At 44.9% G+C, this 17,694-nt stretch overlaps 1 protein-coding gene across 2 annotated transcripts in view; it reads right to left on the bottom strand.

Moving 5' to 3' along the window:
* BABAM2 (BRISC and BRCA1 A complex member 2) overlaps positions 1-17,694 on the bottom strand; it is a 308,321-nt gene that overhangs the window by 253,596 nt on the left and 37,031 nt on the right. For both annotated transcript variants that reach the window (XM_077813632.1, XM_077813631.1), the window contains exon 3: positions 282-358. In XM_077813632.1, coding sequence (XP_077669758.1) covers positions 282-358 — 77 coding nt within the window. The remainder of the gene's footprint in view (positions 1-281; positions 359-17,694) is intronic.

Below are 17,694 nucleotides of genomic sequence, written 5' to 3'. Positions count from 1 at the left end.
ATAATAAATTTTGGTTATCTTTTTATGTTTTCAACCTTTTCTCTGCATCTATAAAAACTAGAAACTTATTTCTTAAAAAAACCAAAAGCTAAGATTTTCACATAGTCACATTACTCCAGAAGTTGGAGCTTTAAGATGACACCAAATATCACAAGACTCACGATAAAATGGCAAAGTTTGAAACACTGGGAAATATTAAGTTGTTAGCACAGAGCATTGTGACTGACATAGAACGGGGTGAGAGAAGTCGAGAATGGGTGATATAAAGGGCTTTAACTTACATTTGAGTGTTTCTCCAGCATATGGTATATGCAACTTAAACCGATCACAGCTGGGTCCAGGCATCAAAGAGGTACAGCTAAAAATGAAAACAAGAAAAGGAATCTCTAAACAATAGTGATAGACGTAACAATGCTTAACAAGATACAAATGAGATGAGCGAGCACTACCCAGATGGTATAGTAGAAATTCTTATGGAAAGGCTGATAGCATCCTGCTCTCCTCACATTTCTGGAAAAACAAAAAGATTAAGTGCGGACGGAGGAGTAAGCCACAGTGCTGGAGGTTCGGTTCATTCCATTTAGTCCATCCGTAAGTTCACACAAAAATTTGAGATATCTAGACCTGTCCCAATAAACAGCAGTTTCTCTACCAGTCTGAAGCATCAAAGGATCTCCCAGGAAAACAGCTCCCTGATTTGAGACACTCCTCTATGACACACTTTAATCAGCCTCCAAACCCACCAAACTCTCTAACTCATGCAGTACAGAAACAGCCAGCTCTCCTTGACTTACTCAACAGTACAACAGACTTGTATACCCTGTCTCCATTATTGAAGAAACTGAGATGCATTGTGAATTTAAATGAAGTAAAAAATTCGCAGCCATTTTTACCCATTTTATGGCTCGGGAAAATAAAACAGAGAGATTAAATTATCTGCCCAAAACCACAGTAAATTAGTGACATAGCTGGGATTAGAAATCAGGTGTTCCAGGTTCCCATTCCCATGGGCTAACAACACTAGTGATTGCACCATGTCATTTAAGAAAAAAATATTTTAATGTGTATGTACGAAATTATTTTTATTACTGTAGAATTTAAAGGCTCCAACTGAGATTGCGTCTTATTGTGCTAGGCACTTTACAAATGCATACTAAGTCAGTCTCCTGCTCCAAAGAGCTGGCAGTCTAAACAGACAGGTCAGACAAAAGGTAGGAAGGGAAAGAGAGGCCTAGAGAAGTGAAGTGACTTGCCCAAGGTCACACATAAGATCAGTGGTAGAGTCACAAATACAACCCACGTCTCCTGAGTCCCAGAGCAGTACCCTACTGACCACCTTTTCAAAATGCAAAAACAGGACGTATGCAGGAGCCCCACTCCCTCTGTGGCCCTGCCTCCTGCTCCTACCCTTCCCCCGAAACCCCGCCCTGACCAGGCCAGGAGCCAAAGATATGCAGTGATAAGAGCCCCAAAGCAGCCTCAACCCCAAGGGCAGGTGGAGGGTCTGGGGCTCCCCACAACTGCCCAGGCTCCCCGGGTGGCTCTTAGCACGGCCCAGCTCCGGGCCTCGGAGGAAAGAGAAGGATCAGGGGGTGAGTCCTTGTGGCGAGGGAGGGCCTCAGCCCCCCCCACACACATACACACACACACACACACCAGGAAGAGACTGGCACCACCACTAAGCCTTGGGCAGGTGCATAGCAGCATCACAGGGAATCCGGGACAAATGCTGACCCAGTGTCATTCAGCCTGGGACCGGGACTTGAAATGTACATTTCAGGACTGTCCTGCCCAATTAGGGACGGGTGGTCACTCATACTACCCACCGGATCATGTGCATAAACAAAAGTAAAATGTGGGAAGTAGGATAGCACAGGGACACCTAACCTTGTACAGCGAGAGCTATTATGTAGATGCAAAATTACACCTGTCTTGCAGCTGAAGAGAGGTTAGAGTAGTGCATATAGCTAAGTGCCTCACTGGCATATTGAGAATGGTGCTTAAGCTCATTTCTATTAAAATAGACATTCCCAAACTTTTTTGCTGTGCCCCCCTTTCTCCACGGACCCTCCCTCCTTCCCCGACTCGGACCCATCCAGGACAGAAAGTGACTCATGGAGAACAGGCGGCTCACATCTGGGGTAGCGGTATGATCTGGTTGACTCCATCCCCAGAGGAACCTATGGCAGCGTGGAGTGCAACGGGATTCCTTGCCCTCCCTCCCCTATTCCCAGAGCCTCTCACACCCACAGGCTCCAGAGAGTAAATACACAAGGACTGCAGCCAGCCAGGTATCTGGGCCAGGGCAGGGCAGTAGCAGGGAGAGCAAGCAAGAAGTCCCCAATGGTCAAGTTGGGAGGAGGAGAAGAGGAGCAGGCTGCTGCCAGGACAGGGTGTGGCTGCGCTCCCTGTCAACTGCTGGGGACTCCCTATGAGTTCTCCCTGCTACTGCCCTGCTCTGGCCCAGACACCCAGCCAGTCACAGACCCACATCCCATCACATGCCTCCCAGTATCCTCATTGCACCCCCACCCAACCACCACCACAAGGGGACATGACCCACAGTTTGAAAATCAATGTCCTAAAACACATCCCCCCCCACCCCCTGCACCCCACCTCTGTTTTACCTTACACTCAGAAAACTAAGTCGAGGACACGCAGGGGCTTCAGATTGACTTTTGCTCACCATACTATTGTTTAACCTTATTTGTGCCCATGTGTAGCCCGCACCTTGTGTTCACTGCTATGCACAGAGGGCTTGATTCAATAGATGTGGGATCAAGCTCTGAGAAAGGACTTTCAGGATCAAAGCCTCAGTGTAGTCAGAGTAAGGGTATGTCTACACTACGAAATTAGGTCGAATTTATAAAAGTCAGTTTTTTAGAAATCGTTTTTATATATTCGAGTGTGTGTGTCCCCACAGAAAATGCTCTAAGTGCATTAACTCGGCGGAGTGCTTCCACAATACTGAGGCAAGCGTCGACTTCCGGAGTGTTGCACTGTGGGTAGCTATCCCACAGTTCCCGCAGTCTCCACTGCCCATTGGAATTCTGGGTTGAGATCCCAATGCCTGATGGGGCTAAAACATTGTCGCGGGTGGTTCTGGGTACATATCTTCAGGCCCCCGTTCCCTCCCTCCCTCCGTGAAAGCAGCAGCAGACAATCGTTTCACGCCTTTTTTCTTGAGTTACCTGTGCAGACGCCACACCACGGCAAGCACGGAGCCCGCTCAGGTAACCGTCACCCTATGTCTCCTGGGTGCTGGCAGACGTGGTACTGCATTGCTACACAGCAGCAGCAACCCCTTGCCTTGTGGCAGCAGACGGTACAATAGAACTGGTAGCTGTCATCGTGATGTCCAAGGTGCTCCTGGCCACATCAGCCAGGAGCGCCTGGGCAGACGTGAGTGCAGGGACTACATTAGAAGCGACTTGACCAGGTCATTCTCTTTAGTCCTGCAGTCAGTCCTATTGAACCATCTTATGGTGAGCAGGCAGGCGATATGGATTGCTAGCAGTCCCACTGTACCATCTTCTGCCAGGCAGGCAAGAGATGAGGATGGCTAGCAGTCCTACTGCACCATCTTCTGCCAGACAGGCAAGAGATGAGAATGGCTTGCAGTCCTTCTGCACCATCTGCTGCCAGCCAAAGATGTAAAAGATAGATGGAGTGGATCAAAACAAGAAATAGACCAGATTTGTTTTGTACTCATTTGCTTCCCCCCGTCCCCCATCTAGGGGACTCATTCCTCTGGGTCACACTGCAGTCACTCACAGAGAAGGTGCAGCAAAGTAAATCTAGCCATGTATTAATCAGAGGCCAGACCAACCTGCTTGTTCCAATAAGAACAATTACTTAGGTGCACCATTTCTTATTGGAACCGTCCGTGAAGTCCTGCCTGAAATACTCATTGATGTAAAGCCACCCCCTTTGTTGATTTTAAGCACCCTATTTCAACCAGGTGACCATGAATGATATCTCACTCTACTGAGGATAACACAGAGAGATAAAGAATGGATGTGGTTTGAACGCCAGCAAACATACACTGCAATGCTTTGTTGTACAATGATTCCCGAGTACGTGTTACTGGCCTGGAGTGGTAAAGTGTCCTACCATGAAGGACGCAATAAGGCTGCCCTCCCCAGAAACCTTTTGCAAAGGCTTTGGGAGTACATCCAGGAGAGCCACGAATGCCAGGGCAAATTAATCCTTTCACATGCTTGCTTTTAAACCATGTATAGTATTGTAAAAGGTACACTCACCGGAGGTCCCTTCTCCACCTGCCGGGTCCAGGAGGCAGCCTTGGGTGGGTTCGGGGGGTACTGGCTCCAGGTCCAGGGTGAGAAACAGTTCCTGGCTGTCGGGAAAAACGGTTTCTCTGCTTGCTTGCTGTGAGCGATCTACAACCTCATCATCATCTTCTTCATCCCCAAAACCTGCTTCCGTGTTGCCTCCATCTCCATTGAAGGAGTCAAACAACAAGGCTGGGGTAGTGGTGGCTGAACCCCCTAAAATGGCATGCAGCTCATCATAGAAGCGGCATGTTTGGGGCTCTGACCCGGAGCGGCCATTCACCTCTCTGGTTTTCTGGTAGGCTTGCCTCAGCTCCTTAAGTTTCACGCGGCACTGCTTCGGGTCCCTGTTATGACCTCTGTCCTTCATGCCCTGGGAGATTTTGACAAAGGTTTTGGCATTTCGAAAACTGGAACGGAGTTCTGATAGCACGGATTCCTCTCCCCATACAGCGATCAGATCCCGTACCTCCCGTTCAGTCCATGCTGGAGCTCTTTTGCGATTCTGGGACTCCATCATGGTCACCTCTGCTGATGAGCTCTGCATGGTCACCTGCAGCTTGCCACGCTGGCCAAACAGGAAATGAGATTCAAAAGTTCTTTTCCTGTCTACCTGGCCAGTGCATCTGAGTTGAGAGTGCTGTCCAGAGCGGTCACAATGGAGCACTCTGGGATAGCTCCCGGAGGCCAATACCGTTGAATTGTGTCCACAGTATCCCAAATTCGACCCGGCAAGGCCGATTTAAGCGCTAATCCACTTGTCAGGGGTGGAGTAAGGAAATAGATTTTAAGAGCCCTTTAAGTCGAAAAAAAGGGCTTCATCGTGTGGACGGGTGCAGGTTTACATCGATTTAACGCTGCTAAATTCGACCTAAAGTCCTAGTGTAGACCAGGGCTAAGAAAACACCATAGTTGTGGGGTTTGTTTTGGTTTGCTTGTTTATTTTTTAAGAAGATATCTTATTTTACTTGTGCAGGTAAGAACATCAAGGTAGAAAGGAATGCTCAATGTCAGTGCACACACAACTATGACTAGAAACGTAATCAGAGGAAAGAACTATTATAAGTATTTTAGCCTATAGTTTTGAAGCATTTGTAAGGCACCCATCACTATAGCATCTAAACCAAACCTTCACAAATGAGGTTTTTTAAAAAAAAAAATTAGTGTAGAAGCTTCCAAAATAATACATCAACAGCAGTTAATATTTAATGCAATTTATTTTGAAATATCACAGGTCATAGGGGTCCTGTCACCCTTACCATTAAGACAATATATTTTGGTAGCTTTTAAAACATCCACCAAAATTTCTGATTTTGCAAATTCAACCTTTACTTTAGTACAGTAAGCAATTTGGAAATACTTGAGGGAAAAGTACAATATACGTTACATTAAAAGAAAAGAGTGATCTGATGATATTAATGTCCCTAAAAGCAACACTAAGTATTTCTCCTAGGTTATTATAGCTCACTTAGCATGTTTTTACATTTTACTGATCTAGAAGTGATGGAAAGTGACAGCTTTCACAGTCATTTTTTAGCAAATTACCCCTCTTCGAGTAGGCTACACAAGAGATTTAAAGCACTGCGATTGGCTGGGTAACTAAGCAAAAATCTTTCAGAGGTGCATCTAAAGGGAACTAGTTACTTCTCACTAACAGAAATGGAAAAAAAAAACACTATAAAGCAATTCAGAATTTTGATACAGAAAGTCTAATGGAAAAAAACAAAACTTTTTAATAATTTCCTCAATGGGACAAGTGCTTACATACCATTTGAAGCTGAAATTAAAGTGTTGAACGTATCAAATGGTTTGTCAAAAGAGATGCTTACACAAGTCGAACAGAATGAAATGGATAACAAAACTGCATATACAAGCAGCCCATCCTGCATGCCAATGAAAGGGAATAAAGAGACTAAGTCACACTCTTACTGCCTTGCGCTGATGTGGCATACCACTGCTTCAAGTGCCCTGCCATGCGCAGGTTGGCAGGAAGAAGCATGGTCTTGGCCCCAACCCCTCTAGGCTGGTCAGTGGCATAGCTTCACTGGCATACTGGGGAGAGTACACTGCACCAGCTACAGACATGTCAACAGTGTACTCCCTCTACAGAGGGGTGAGGCTACCGGAAGCCCCAGAGTTACCATCTCCCTCTAGGCGGCTCCAAAAGCTTTGCAACAATGCACCACTCCCTTCCACTCCCCAACACCACCCTGCCTTCCAGGCAGACTGTAAGCTTAACACATAGCTCTTAATTATTTAGGCACCAATCCTGCAAGCACGCACACATGAAGTAGTCTTACTGAATTTAAGAGGGCTAATCATCTGGGCAGGTGCAGGATTGGAGTTTTAATTGGTCATCTTCAGGCATTTTAAAGAAAAAATAAGGTACTTAAATACTTTAAGGTAACTAAAATAGAAAAAAAAATTATATTGCCATTTCTGATAAACACTAACTATTCCAACGTACTGAGAGGTATCAATTATACTTTATTCCATAAGACCTGATTTCAGAGTCAAAACCATGAAGAAAAAAATAAAAACCAAAACACACAATGATTCTTAACCTTAATTGAGGTTAAATACTACCTTTGTCAGCTATTGCTCTGCTTCAAGTTTTCCCATGCGGCCAGACAAATCAGTACCTGCACTGTCTGCTGATGACATTGTGTTAGTGGCCAACCAGAAGGCTGTAAACTCATCTATTAAATGCTCGTTGTCAGCCAGTTTCTAAGTAAAATGGTTGTCTCCAGATGACTGAACAGCCATCATAATCTAACAAAAAAAAAGAAACATGCAGCCCAGCCACCAGAACTCCTCTTGCCTCTTTGTTGCATTTAATTATCTTTGTTTCAGATCACGTGTGGGCTGAAGAAAGCAACATGCTAGAATATGAACCAAAAATGAAAATACTGATTTTAGATTCTAAGGCCAGAAGGGACCATTGCAATCATCTAGTCTGATCTCCAGGATAGCACAGGCCATATAACTTCTCCAAAGTAATTCCTAGAGCAGAGCTTTTAGAAAAACTTCCCATCTTGATTTAAAAATTTTCAGTGATTAAACAATTTACCAAGGGTCATTGTGGATTCTCCAACAAACCAGTAAAAATTTACACCTTTTTTCCAGTCTGATGTCCAAGTTGTTAAAGTAAGTCTTATTCGTGTTGTTTTCAATAGCCCTTTGTGGAAATCAATTTACTTTATGTAGATTCTCTTGTCAATATACAGTAGTTAAGATTATAACCAAGTTACAGTATGATCCATAGTTTTAAATCCACCACACATGAAGGCATGGTCTTGTCTGAAAATTGCTAAATTTACTCCAAATACTAAGGAGAATTATTCTACAAAGTCTGAAGAAAATTACTCTTAAAAGTTTATGAGTTATAGGTCATTAACATGTTACCATGCTTTGAAGGGGACTTGTATTTAATGTTACTTTGTAGTCCTTAATTAAAAAAGTACTTGTTATCAACCCTTCACCATTCACTTACATCTCATTTAAAATTTGCGCAGCAGCTATGTTTCAAGAAAATAGCTGTATTTAACCAAAGTTGTTAGCTGCTGTACCCAACTGTAATAGCTACAGTCTGCATTCAGTATAAATAGCTTGCTTTATGGTGGCGGGTTACAGGTTAGAGGGAACATAAAGGTCCTTCTAAGTTTTGCCACTGCAACAGAGGTCCTCCCTTTGCTCAAGTGGTAAAGGCTTGTAAGTTTTGGAATTAAATGCCTAGCATTCTAAATCCTGGCTCTGCAGGTTGGTGTGATTCATCTAACAATTGTTTTTGTAGCAATAAATTGGTTGCAGAATGACATCCTCTGTATGTGCGTGCATGTACACACAAAGAATGGAAAACATGATCAAACTGTTTTTGAGCTACAGACCATAAAAAGTTACCCTAAATATGGAGCCAGATTTCAGAACAGCCTGGCTCCAGCCGATGCACAGTTAGCATCACTATGTAAAACTGGAAGTAAAATGTAATTGCTAATTACCTGCAGGCAAAAGAAGCTCACCATGTAGATTCTTGTAGTACAGATTTGTTTTCTAGATTACCACAATTAAGGTTACCTACCACTTTCCACTATAAGTCCCTGTTTCCAATTGCTTATGATTTTGCCATACTTCAACTGTTCAGGCTGAAATTTCCCATTCCAGGGATGAGCCTCAGGCTTTTAATTTTTGTTTTTGTTTGTTTCTGTGGTTGTTTGTTTATTTAAAGAAAAACTTTCAGCTAAAACAGTTCAGCCATTTCCCACAACGAGATTGAAGAAATATACATTATTTTGACCATGCTAAAGTCTTACAACTATTTCACTGAGAAAGTCAAGTGCCTCTAGGCTTTGGAGGAAAGACTTGGAATTTGACGATGGGGTCTGGGACATCCATTGTGCTCTCCCAGTGAAATTCTGCCCAAATCTGGCCAAGCTATATAGTCTTCTGAAAAATCCCACTGGATACATGCTCACTAGAAGTTAGAGTATGGCAACTAAATTCCCCATGCCTTCACAGCTCCTACATGGGACTGGACTGTGCATGTGCCATTCCCACAGAACAACTGAGCATGTGGCAAAGGCTGAGCAGAACTTTTCCTTGCTCCTCCTGGCAGCCAGAGCTATTATAGTACTGGGCACAGGAGTTGACACGAAGACTCTCTCTCCTGTACTCTCAATTTTCCCTCACTAGTGCCCAGAAAGCATGGAGGAGGAGAAAGCAGCCTGACACAAATGACTATCGATGAGAAGCAGGGAGTCGGTGAGGAGGCAGAGGATAGGAGCAGGGAGTGGAGGCCAGGGCAGGAACATGAAGAGCAGAGCATAGGGTAGAGACAGGAACTAGGGGATGAAGAGGAATAGAAGCAGGGAAGAAGACAGGAACAGGAGCTCAAAAGAGAAGACAAGGAGAGGAACAGAGGGACAGGGAAAGGCAGCAGTTCAGGAGGGATGGCAGGGATAGGAGCAGAGGGTGTTTGCTCATGCAATCTTAGTTCCGCCCCATTGTGTGTATGCATTATGATACAGTATTTAAAATTGCCAAATCGGGAAGAGGAGGTGGATTAGGCATTTCTGGAACAAACAACAAAAATATCTAAAACACAAGATTTGGTAGTAATGGAGGACTTTAACCACCCAGACATCTGTTGGAAAAGTAATACAGCAAAACACAAAATTTTCTTGGTATGCAACTTTCTGTTCAAGAAAGTGGAGGAAGTAATCAGGGAACAGCCCTTTTAGATTTGATTGGAATAACATCCCTTTTAGATGTGATTTTAGTTGTGATTGGAATAACAGAGACTTGGTGGGATAACTCACATGACTGGAGTACTGTCATGGATGGATATAAACTGTTCAGGAAGGACAGGCAGGGCAGAAAAGGTGGGGGAATCGCACTGTATGTAAGAGAGCAGTATGACTGCTCAGAGCTCCGGTATGAAACCTGAGAGTCTCTGGATTAAGTTTAGAAGAGTGAGCAACAAGGGTGATGTCGTGATGGGAGTCTGCTATCAACCACCAGATCAGGGGGATGAGGTGGACGAGGCTTTCTTCCAGCAACTAATGAAAGTTACAAGATGGCAGGCCCTGGTTCTCATGGAAGACGTCTATCACCCTGATATCTGCTGGGAAGAGCAATACAGCGGTACACAGACAATCCAAGAAGTTTTTGGAAAGTGTAGGGGACAATTTTGTGGTGCAAGTGCTGGAGGAACCAACTAGGGGCAGAGCTCTTCTTGACCTGCTGCTCAGAAACCAGGAAGAATTAGTAGGGGAAGCAAAAGTGGATGGGAACATGGGAGGCAGTGACCATGAGATGGTCAAGTTCAGGATCCTGACACAAGGAAGAAAGGAGAGCAGCAGAATACGGACCCTGGACTTCAGAAAAGCAGACTTGAACTCCCTCAGGGAACTGATGGGCAGGATCCCCTGGGAGAATAACATGAGGGGGAAAGGAGTCCAGGAGAGCTGGCTGTATTTTAAAGAATCCTTATTGAGGTTACAGGGACAAACCATCCTGATGTGTAGAAAGAATAGTAAATATGGCAGGCAACCAGCTTGGCTTAACAGTGAAATCCTTGCTGATCTTAAACACAAAAAAGAAGCTTACAAGAAGTGGAAGATTGGACAAATGACAGGGGAAGAGTATAAAAATATTGCTCAGGCATGCAGGAGTGAAATTAGGAAGGCCAAATCACACCTGGAGTTGCAGCTAGCAAGAGATGTTAAGAGTAACAAGAAGGGTTTCTTCAGGTATGTTAACAAGAAGAAAGTCAAGGAAAGCGTGGGCCCCTTACTGAATGAAGGAGGCAACTTAGTGACAGAGGATGTGGAAAAAGCTAATGTACTCAATGCTTTTTTTGCCTCTGTCTTCATGAACAAGGTCAGCTCCCAGACTGCTGCACTGGGCAGCACAGCATGGGGAGGAGATGACCAGCCCTCTGTTGAGAAAGAATTGGTTCGGGACTATTTAGAAAAGCTGGATGAGCACAAGTCCACGGGGCCAGATGCGCTGCATCCAAGAGTGCTAAAGGAGTTGGCGGATTTGATTGCAGAGCCATTGGCCATTATCTTTGAAAACTCATGGCGATCGGGGGAGGTCCCAGAAGACTGGGAAAAGGCTAATGTAGTGCCCATCTTTAAAAAAGGGAAGAAGGAGGATCCTGGTCAGTCAGCCTCACCTCAGTCCCTGGAAAAATCATGGAGCAGGTCCTCAAGGAATCAATTCTGAAGCACTTAGAGGAGAGAAAAGTGATCAGGAACAGTCAGCATGGATTCACCAAGGGCAAGTCATGCTTGACTAACCTAACTGCCTTCTACGATGAGATAACTGGCTCTGTGGATGAGGGGAAAGCAGTGGATGTGTTATTCCTTGACTTTAGCAAAGCTTTGATACGGTCTCCCACAGAATTCTTGCCAGCAAGTTAAAGAAGTATGGGCTGGATGAATGGACTATAAGGTGAATAGAAAGCTGGCTAGATTGTCGGGCTCAATGGGTAGTGATCAATGGCTCCGTGTCTACTTGGCAGCCGGTATCAAGCGGAGTGCCCCAAGGGTCGGTCCTGGAGCTGGTTTTGTTCAATATATTCATTAATGATCTGGAGGATGGAATGGACTGCACCCTCAGCAAGTTTGCAGATGACACTAAACTGGGAGGAGTGGTAGATACGCTGGAGGGTAGGGACAGGATACAGAGGGACCTAGACAAATTAGAGGATTGGGCCAAAAGAAATCTGATGAGGTTCAACAAGGACAAGTGCAGAGTCCTGCACTTAGGACGGAAGAATCCCATGCACCACTACAGACTAGGGACCGAATGGCTAGGCAGCAGTTCTGCAGAAAAGGATGTAGGGGTTACAGTGGACGAGAAGTTGGATATGAGTCAACAGTGTGCCGTTGTTGCCAAGAAGGCTAACGGCATTTTGGGCTGTATAAGTAGGGGCATTGCCAGCAGATCAAGGGACGTGATCGTTCCCCTCTCTTCGACATTGGTGAGGCCTCATCTGGAGTACTGTTTCCAGTTTTGGGCCCCACACTACAAGAAGGATGTGGAAAAATTGGAAAGCGTTCAGCAGAGGGCAACAATAATGATTAGGGGACCGGTACACATGAGTTATGAGGAGAGGCTGAGGGAACTGGGATTGTTTAGTCTGCAGAAGAGAAGAATGAGGGGGGATTTGATAGCTGCTTTCAACTACCTGAAAGGGGGTTCCAAAGAGGATGGATCTAGACCAGGGGTCCCCAACGCAGTGCCCACGGGTGCCATGGCACCTGCTGGGGCATTTTTGTACACCCGCAAGACACCCCGCCGCCGAGCATGGCCGCTGGAGAACCACCCGGCAGCATTTCAGCGGCGACACTTCTTAATCGGCGGCGGGGTATCCAGCACCCGCCACAGTCTTCTGGGAATAGCAATATGCCATTCCCACAAGAAAGGCTGGGGACCACTGATCTAGACTGCACTCAGTGGTAGCAGATGACAAAACAAGGAGTAATGGTCTCATGTTGTAGTGGGGGAGGTATAGGTTGGATATTAGGAAAAGCTTTTTCACTGGGAGGGTAGTGAAGCACTGGAATGCGTTACCTAGAGAGGTGGTGGAATCGCCTTCCTTTGAGGTTTTTAAGGTCAGGCTTGACAAAGCCCTGTCTGGGATGATTTAGTTAGGCATTGGTCCTGCTTTGAGCAGGGGGTTGGACTAGACGACCTCCTGAGGTCCCTTCCAACCCTGATATTCTATGATTCTGACCAACAGGGAGGAATTCGTAGCGCATCTGAAGGTGGAAGGCAATTTATGTGAAAGTGATCATGAAATGACAGATTTCATGATTGTAAGGAAAGGAATGACTGAGAGCAGCAGAATAAAGGCAATGGACTTTAAAAAAGAGGGCTTCAACAAAGTCAGAGAACTGGCAGGTAAGGCCCCATGGGAAGAAAATCTAAGGGAAAAAGGATCCCAGGAGAGCTGACAGTTTCTCAAAGAGACAATATTCTCAAGGAGACAATATCCCGGTGAGAAGAAAAGATAGGAAGAGGCCAATATGGTCCTGTCAGGAACCCTTCAATGACCTGAAAATCAAAAGGGAATCCTACAAAAAGAGGAAACATGGACAAATTGCTAAGGAGGAGTACAAAAGATTAGCACAAGCAAGTAGGAATAATATCAGAAAGCCGAAGGCCCAAAATCAGTTACACCTAGCAAGGGACATAAAAGGCAGTACGAAAAGGTTCTTTAAATATATTAGCAGCAAGAGGAAGATGAAGGAAAGTGAAAGTCCTCTATTTAGCAAGGAAGGAGAGCTAATAACTGATGACATCAAGAAAGCTGAGGTATTTAATGCCTGTTTTGCTTTAGTCTTCATTAAAAAGGTTAATGGTGACCTGATACTCAACACAATTAATATTAACAACAAGGGGGAAGGAATACAAGCCAAATTAGGGAAGATCGGGTTAAAGAATATTTAGACAACTTAGATCAAGGGTTCTCAAACTGCGGATCATGACCCCTCAGGGGTCATGAACTGTCAGCCTCTACCCCTAACCCTGCTTCACCTCCAGCATTTAAAATAGTGCTATTATTTTTTTTAAAAAAAGTGTTTTTAGTTTGGGGAGGGAGAGGGGGTCGCACTCAGAGGCTTGCTGTGTGAAAGGGGTCACCACTGCAAAAGTTTGAGAACCACCGAGTTAGATGTATTCAAATCGGCAGAGCCTGATTAAACTAATCCTATGGTACTTCGGGAACTAAATGAAACAATCTCAGAACTTCAGAGTAACAGCCGTGTTAGTCTGTATTCGCAAAAAGAAAAGGAGTACTTGTGGCACCTTAGAGACTAACCAATTTATTTGAGCATGAGCTTTCGTGAGCTACAGCTCACTTCATCAGATGCATACCGTGGAAACTGCAGCAGACTTTATATATACACAGAGAATATGAAACAATACCTCCTCCCACCCCACTGTCCTGCTGGTAATAGCTTATCTAAAGTAATCTTCAGGTTAGGCCATTTCCAGCACAAATCCAGGTTTTCTCACCCTCCACCCCCCCACACAAATTCACTCTCCTGCTGGTGATAGCCCATCCAAAGTGACAACTCTTTACACAATGTGCATGATAATGAAGTTAGGCCATTTCCTGCACAAATCCAGGTTCTCTCACTCCCTCACCCCCCTCCAAAAACCCACCCCCATACACACACAAACTCACTCTCCTGCTGGTAATAGCTCATCCAAACTGACCACTCTCCAAGTTTAAATCCAAGTTAAACCAGAACATCTGGGGGGGGGGGAGGGGAGGTAGGAAAAAACAAGAGGAAATAGGCTACCTTGCATAATGACTTAGCCACTCCCAGTCTCTATTTAAGCCTAAATTAATAGTATCCAATTTGCAAATGAATTCCAATTCAGCAGTTTCTCGCTGGAGTCTGGATTTGAAGTTTTTTTGTTTTAAGATAGCGACCTTCATGTCTGTGATTGCGTGACCAGAGAGATTGAAGTGTTCTCCGACTGGTTTATGAATGTTATAATTCTTGACATCTGATTTGTGTCCATTTATTCTTTTACGTAGAGACTGTCTAGTTTGACCAATGTACATGGCAGAGGGGCATTGCTGGCACATGATGGCATAAATCACATTGGTGGATGTGCAGGTGAACGAGCCTCTGATAGTGTGGCTGATGTTATTAGGCCCTGTGATTGTGTCCCCTGAATAGATATGTGGGCACAATTGACAACGGGCTTTGTTGCAAGGATAAGTTCCTGGGTTAGTGGTTCTGTTGTGTGGTATGTGGTTGTTGGTGAGTATTTGCTTCAGGTTGCAGGGCTGTCTGTAGGCAAGGACTGGCCTGTCTCCCAAGATTTGTGAGAGTGTTGGGTCATCCTTCAGGATAGGTTGTAGATCCTTAATAATGCGTTGGAGGGGTTTTAGTTGGGGGCTGAAGGTGACGGCTAGTGGCGTTCTGTTATTTTCTTTGTTAGGCCTGTCCTGTAGTAGGTAACTTCTGGGAACTCTTCTGGCTCTATCAATCTGTTTCTTTACTTCCGCAGGTGGGTATTGTAGTTGTAAGAAAGCTTGACAGAGATCTTGTAGGTGTTTGTCTCTGTCTGAGGGGTTGGAGCAAATGCGGTTGTATCGCAGAGCTTGGCTGTAGACGATGGATCGTGTGGTGTGGTCAGGGTGAAAGCTGGAGGCATGCAGGTAGGAATAGCGGTCAGTAGGCTTCCGGTATAGGGTGGTGTTTATGTGACCATTGTTTATTAGCACTGTAGTGTCCAGGAAGTGGATCTCTTGTGTGGACTGGACCAGGCTGAGGTTGGTGGTGGGATGGAAATTGTTGAAATCATGGTGGAATTCCTCAAGGGCTTCTTTTCCATGGGTCCAGATGATGAAGATGTCATCAATATAGCGCAAGTAGAGTAGGGGCTTTAGGGGACGAGAGCTGAGGAAGCGTTGTTCTAAATCAGCCATAAAAATGTTGGCATACTGTGGGGCCATGCGGGTACCCATAGCAGTGCCGCTGATCTGAAGGTATACATTGTCCCCAAATGTGAAATAGTTATGGGTAAGGACAAAGTCACAAAGTTCAGCCACCAGGTTTGCCGTGACATTATCGGGGATAGTGTTCCTGACGGCTTGTAGTCCATCTTTGTGTGGAATGTTGGTGTAGAGGGCTTCTACATCCATAGTGGCCAGGAATGTCACGGCTAACCTGGTGGCTGAACTTTGTGACTTTGTCCTTACCCATAACTATTTCACATTTGGGGACAATGTATACCTTCAGATCAGCGGCACTGCTATGGGTACCCGCATGGCCCCACAGTATGCCAACATTTTTATGGCTGATTTAGAACAACGCTTCCTCAGCTCTCGTCCCCTAAAGCCCCTACTCTACTTGCGCTATATTGATGACATCTTCATCATCTGGACCCATGGAAAAGAAGCCCTTGAGGAATTCCACCATGATTTCAACAATTTCCATCCCACCACCAACCTCAGCCTGGTCCAGTCCACACAAGAGATCCACTTCCTGGACACTACAGTGCTAATAAACAATGGTCACATAAACACCACCCTATACCGGAAACCTACTGACCGCTATTCCTACCTGCATGCCTCCAGCTTTCACCCTGACCACACCACACGATCCATCGTCTACAGCCAAGCTCTGCGATACAACCGCATTTGCTCCAACCCCTCAGACAGAGACAAACACCTACAAGATCTCTGTCAAGCTTTCTTACAACTACAATACCCACCTGCGGAAGTAAAGAAACAGATTGATAGAGCCAGAAGAGTTCCCAGAAGTTACCTACTACAGGACAGGCCTAACAAAGAAAATAACAGAACGCCACTAGCCGTCACCTTCAGCCCCCAACTAAAACCCCTCCAACGCATTATTAAGGATCTACAACCTATCCTAAAGGATGACCCAACACTCTCACAAATCTTGGGAGACAGGCCAGTCCTTGCCTACAGACAGCCCCGCAACCTGAAGCAAATACTCACCAACAACCACATACCACACAACAGAACCACTAACCCAGGAACTTATCCTTGCAACAAAGCCCGTTGTCAATTGTGCCCACATATCTATTCAGGGGACACAATCACAGGGCCTAATAACATCAGCCACACTATCAGAGGCTCGTTCACCTGCACATCCACCAATGTGATTTATGCCATCATGTGCCAGCAATGCCCCTCTGCCATGTACATTGGTCAAACTAGACAGTCTCTACGTAAAAGAATAAATGGACACAAATCAGATGTCAAGAATTATAACATTCATAAACCAGTCGGAGAACACTTCAATCTCTCTGGTCACGCAATCACAGACATGAAGGTCGCTATCTTAAAACAAAAAAACTTCAAATCCAGACTCCAGCGAGAAACTGCTGAATTGGAATTCATTTGCAAATTGGATACTATTAATTTAGGCTTAAATAGAGACTGGGAGTGGCTAAGTCATTATGCAAGGTAGCCTATTTCCTCTTGTTTTTTCCTACCTCCCCTCCCCCCCCCCCCAGATGTTCTGGTTTAACTTGGATTTAAACTTGGAGAGTGGTCAGTTTGGATGAGCTATTACCAGCAGGAGAGTGAGTTTGTGTGTGTATGGGGGTGGGTTTTTGGAGGGGGGTGAGGGAGTGAGAGAACCTGGATTTGTGCAGGAAATGGCCTAACTTCATTATCATGCACATTGTGTAAAGAGTTGTCACTTTGGATGGGCTATCACCAGCAGGAGAGTGAATTTGTGTGGGGGGGTGGAGGGTGAGAAAACCTGGATTTGTGCTGGAAATGGCCTAACCTGAAGATTACTTTAGATAAGCTATTACCAGCAGGACAGTGGGGTGGGAGGAGGTATTGTTTCATATTCTCTGTGTATATATAAAGTCTGCTGCAGTTTCCACGGTATGCATCTGATGAAGTGAGCTGTAGCTCACGAAAGCTCATGCTCAAATAAATTGGTTAGTCTCTAAGGTGCCACAAGTACTCCTTTTCTTTTTGCGAATCTCAGAACTGTTAGCAATTATCCTTGAGAACTCCTGGAGTACAAGTGAAGTCCCAGAAGACTGGAGAAGGGCAAACATAGCACCTATCTTTAAAAAGGGGAACAAAGAGGACACAGAGAATTATAGATCAGTCATCCTAACTTAGATACCTGGAAAGATAGTGGAACAAATTATTAAACAATGAATTTGTAGGCATCTGGAGGTGTAAGATCTGAGATCATTTTCTGCAGTAAAAGCAGGAACCATGAGCAAAGTTGCAGAGTTGCATCCTCACATTCCAGCTAAATTGCATCAAAGAATGTAATATTGGGCTGATAAGAAGGCACTCCAGTCCTAATAGTACCCACCATCACCAAATAAAGAAACAGATCTTAAGATGTTTAAAGAAAACTTTGTTTGATAG

Source organism: Eretmochelys imbricata, chromosome 3 (genome assembly GCF_965152235.1).
Source record: "Eretmochelys imbricata isolate rEreImb1 chromosome 3, rEreImb1.hap1, whole genome shotgun sequence".
Lineage (NCBI taxonomy): Eukaryota > Metazoa > Chordata > Testudines > Cheloniidae > Eretmochelys > Eretmochelys imbricata.
This window is presented reverse-complemented; position numbering and strand designations above follow the sequence as displayed.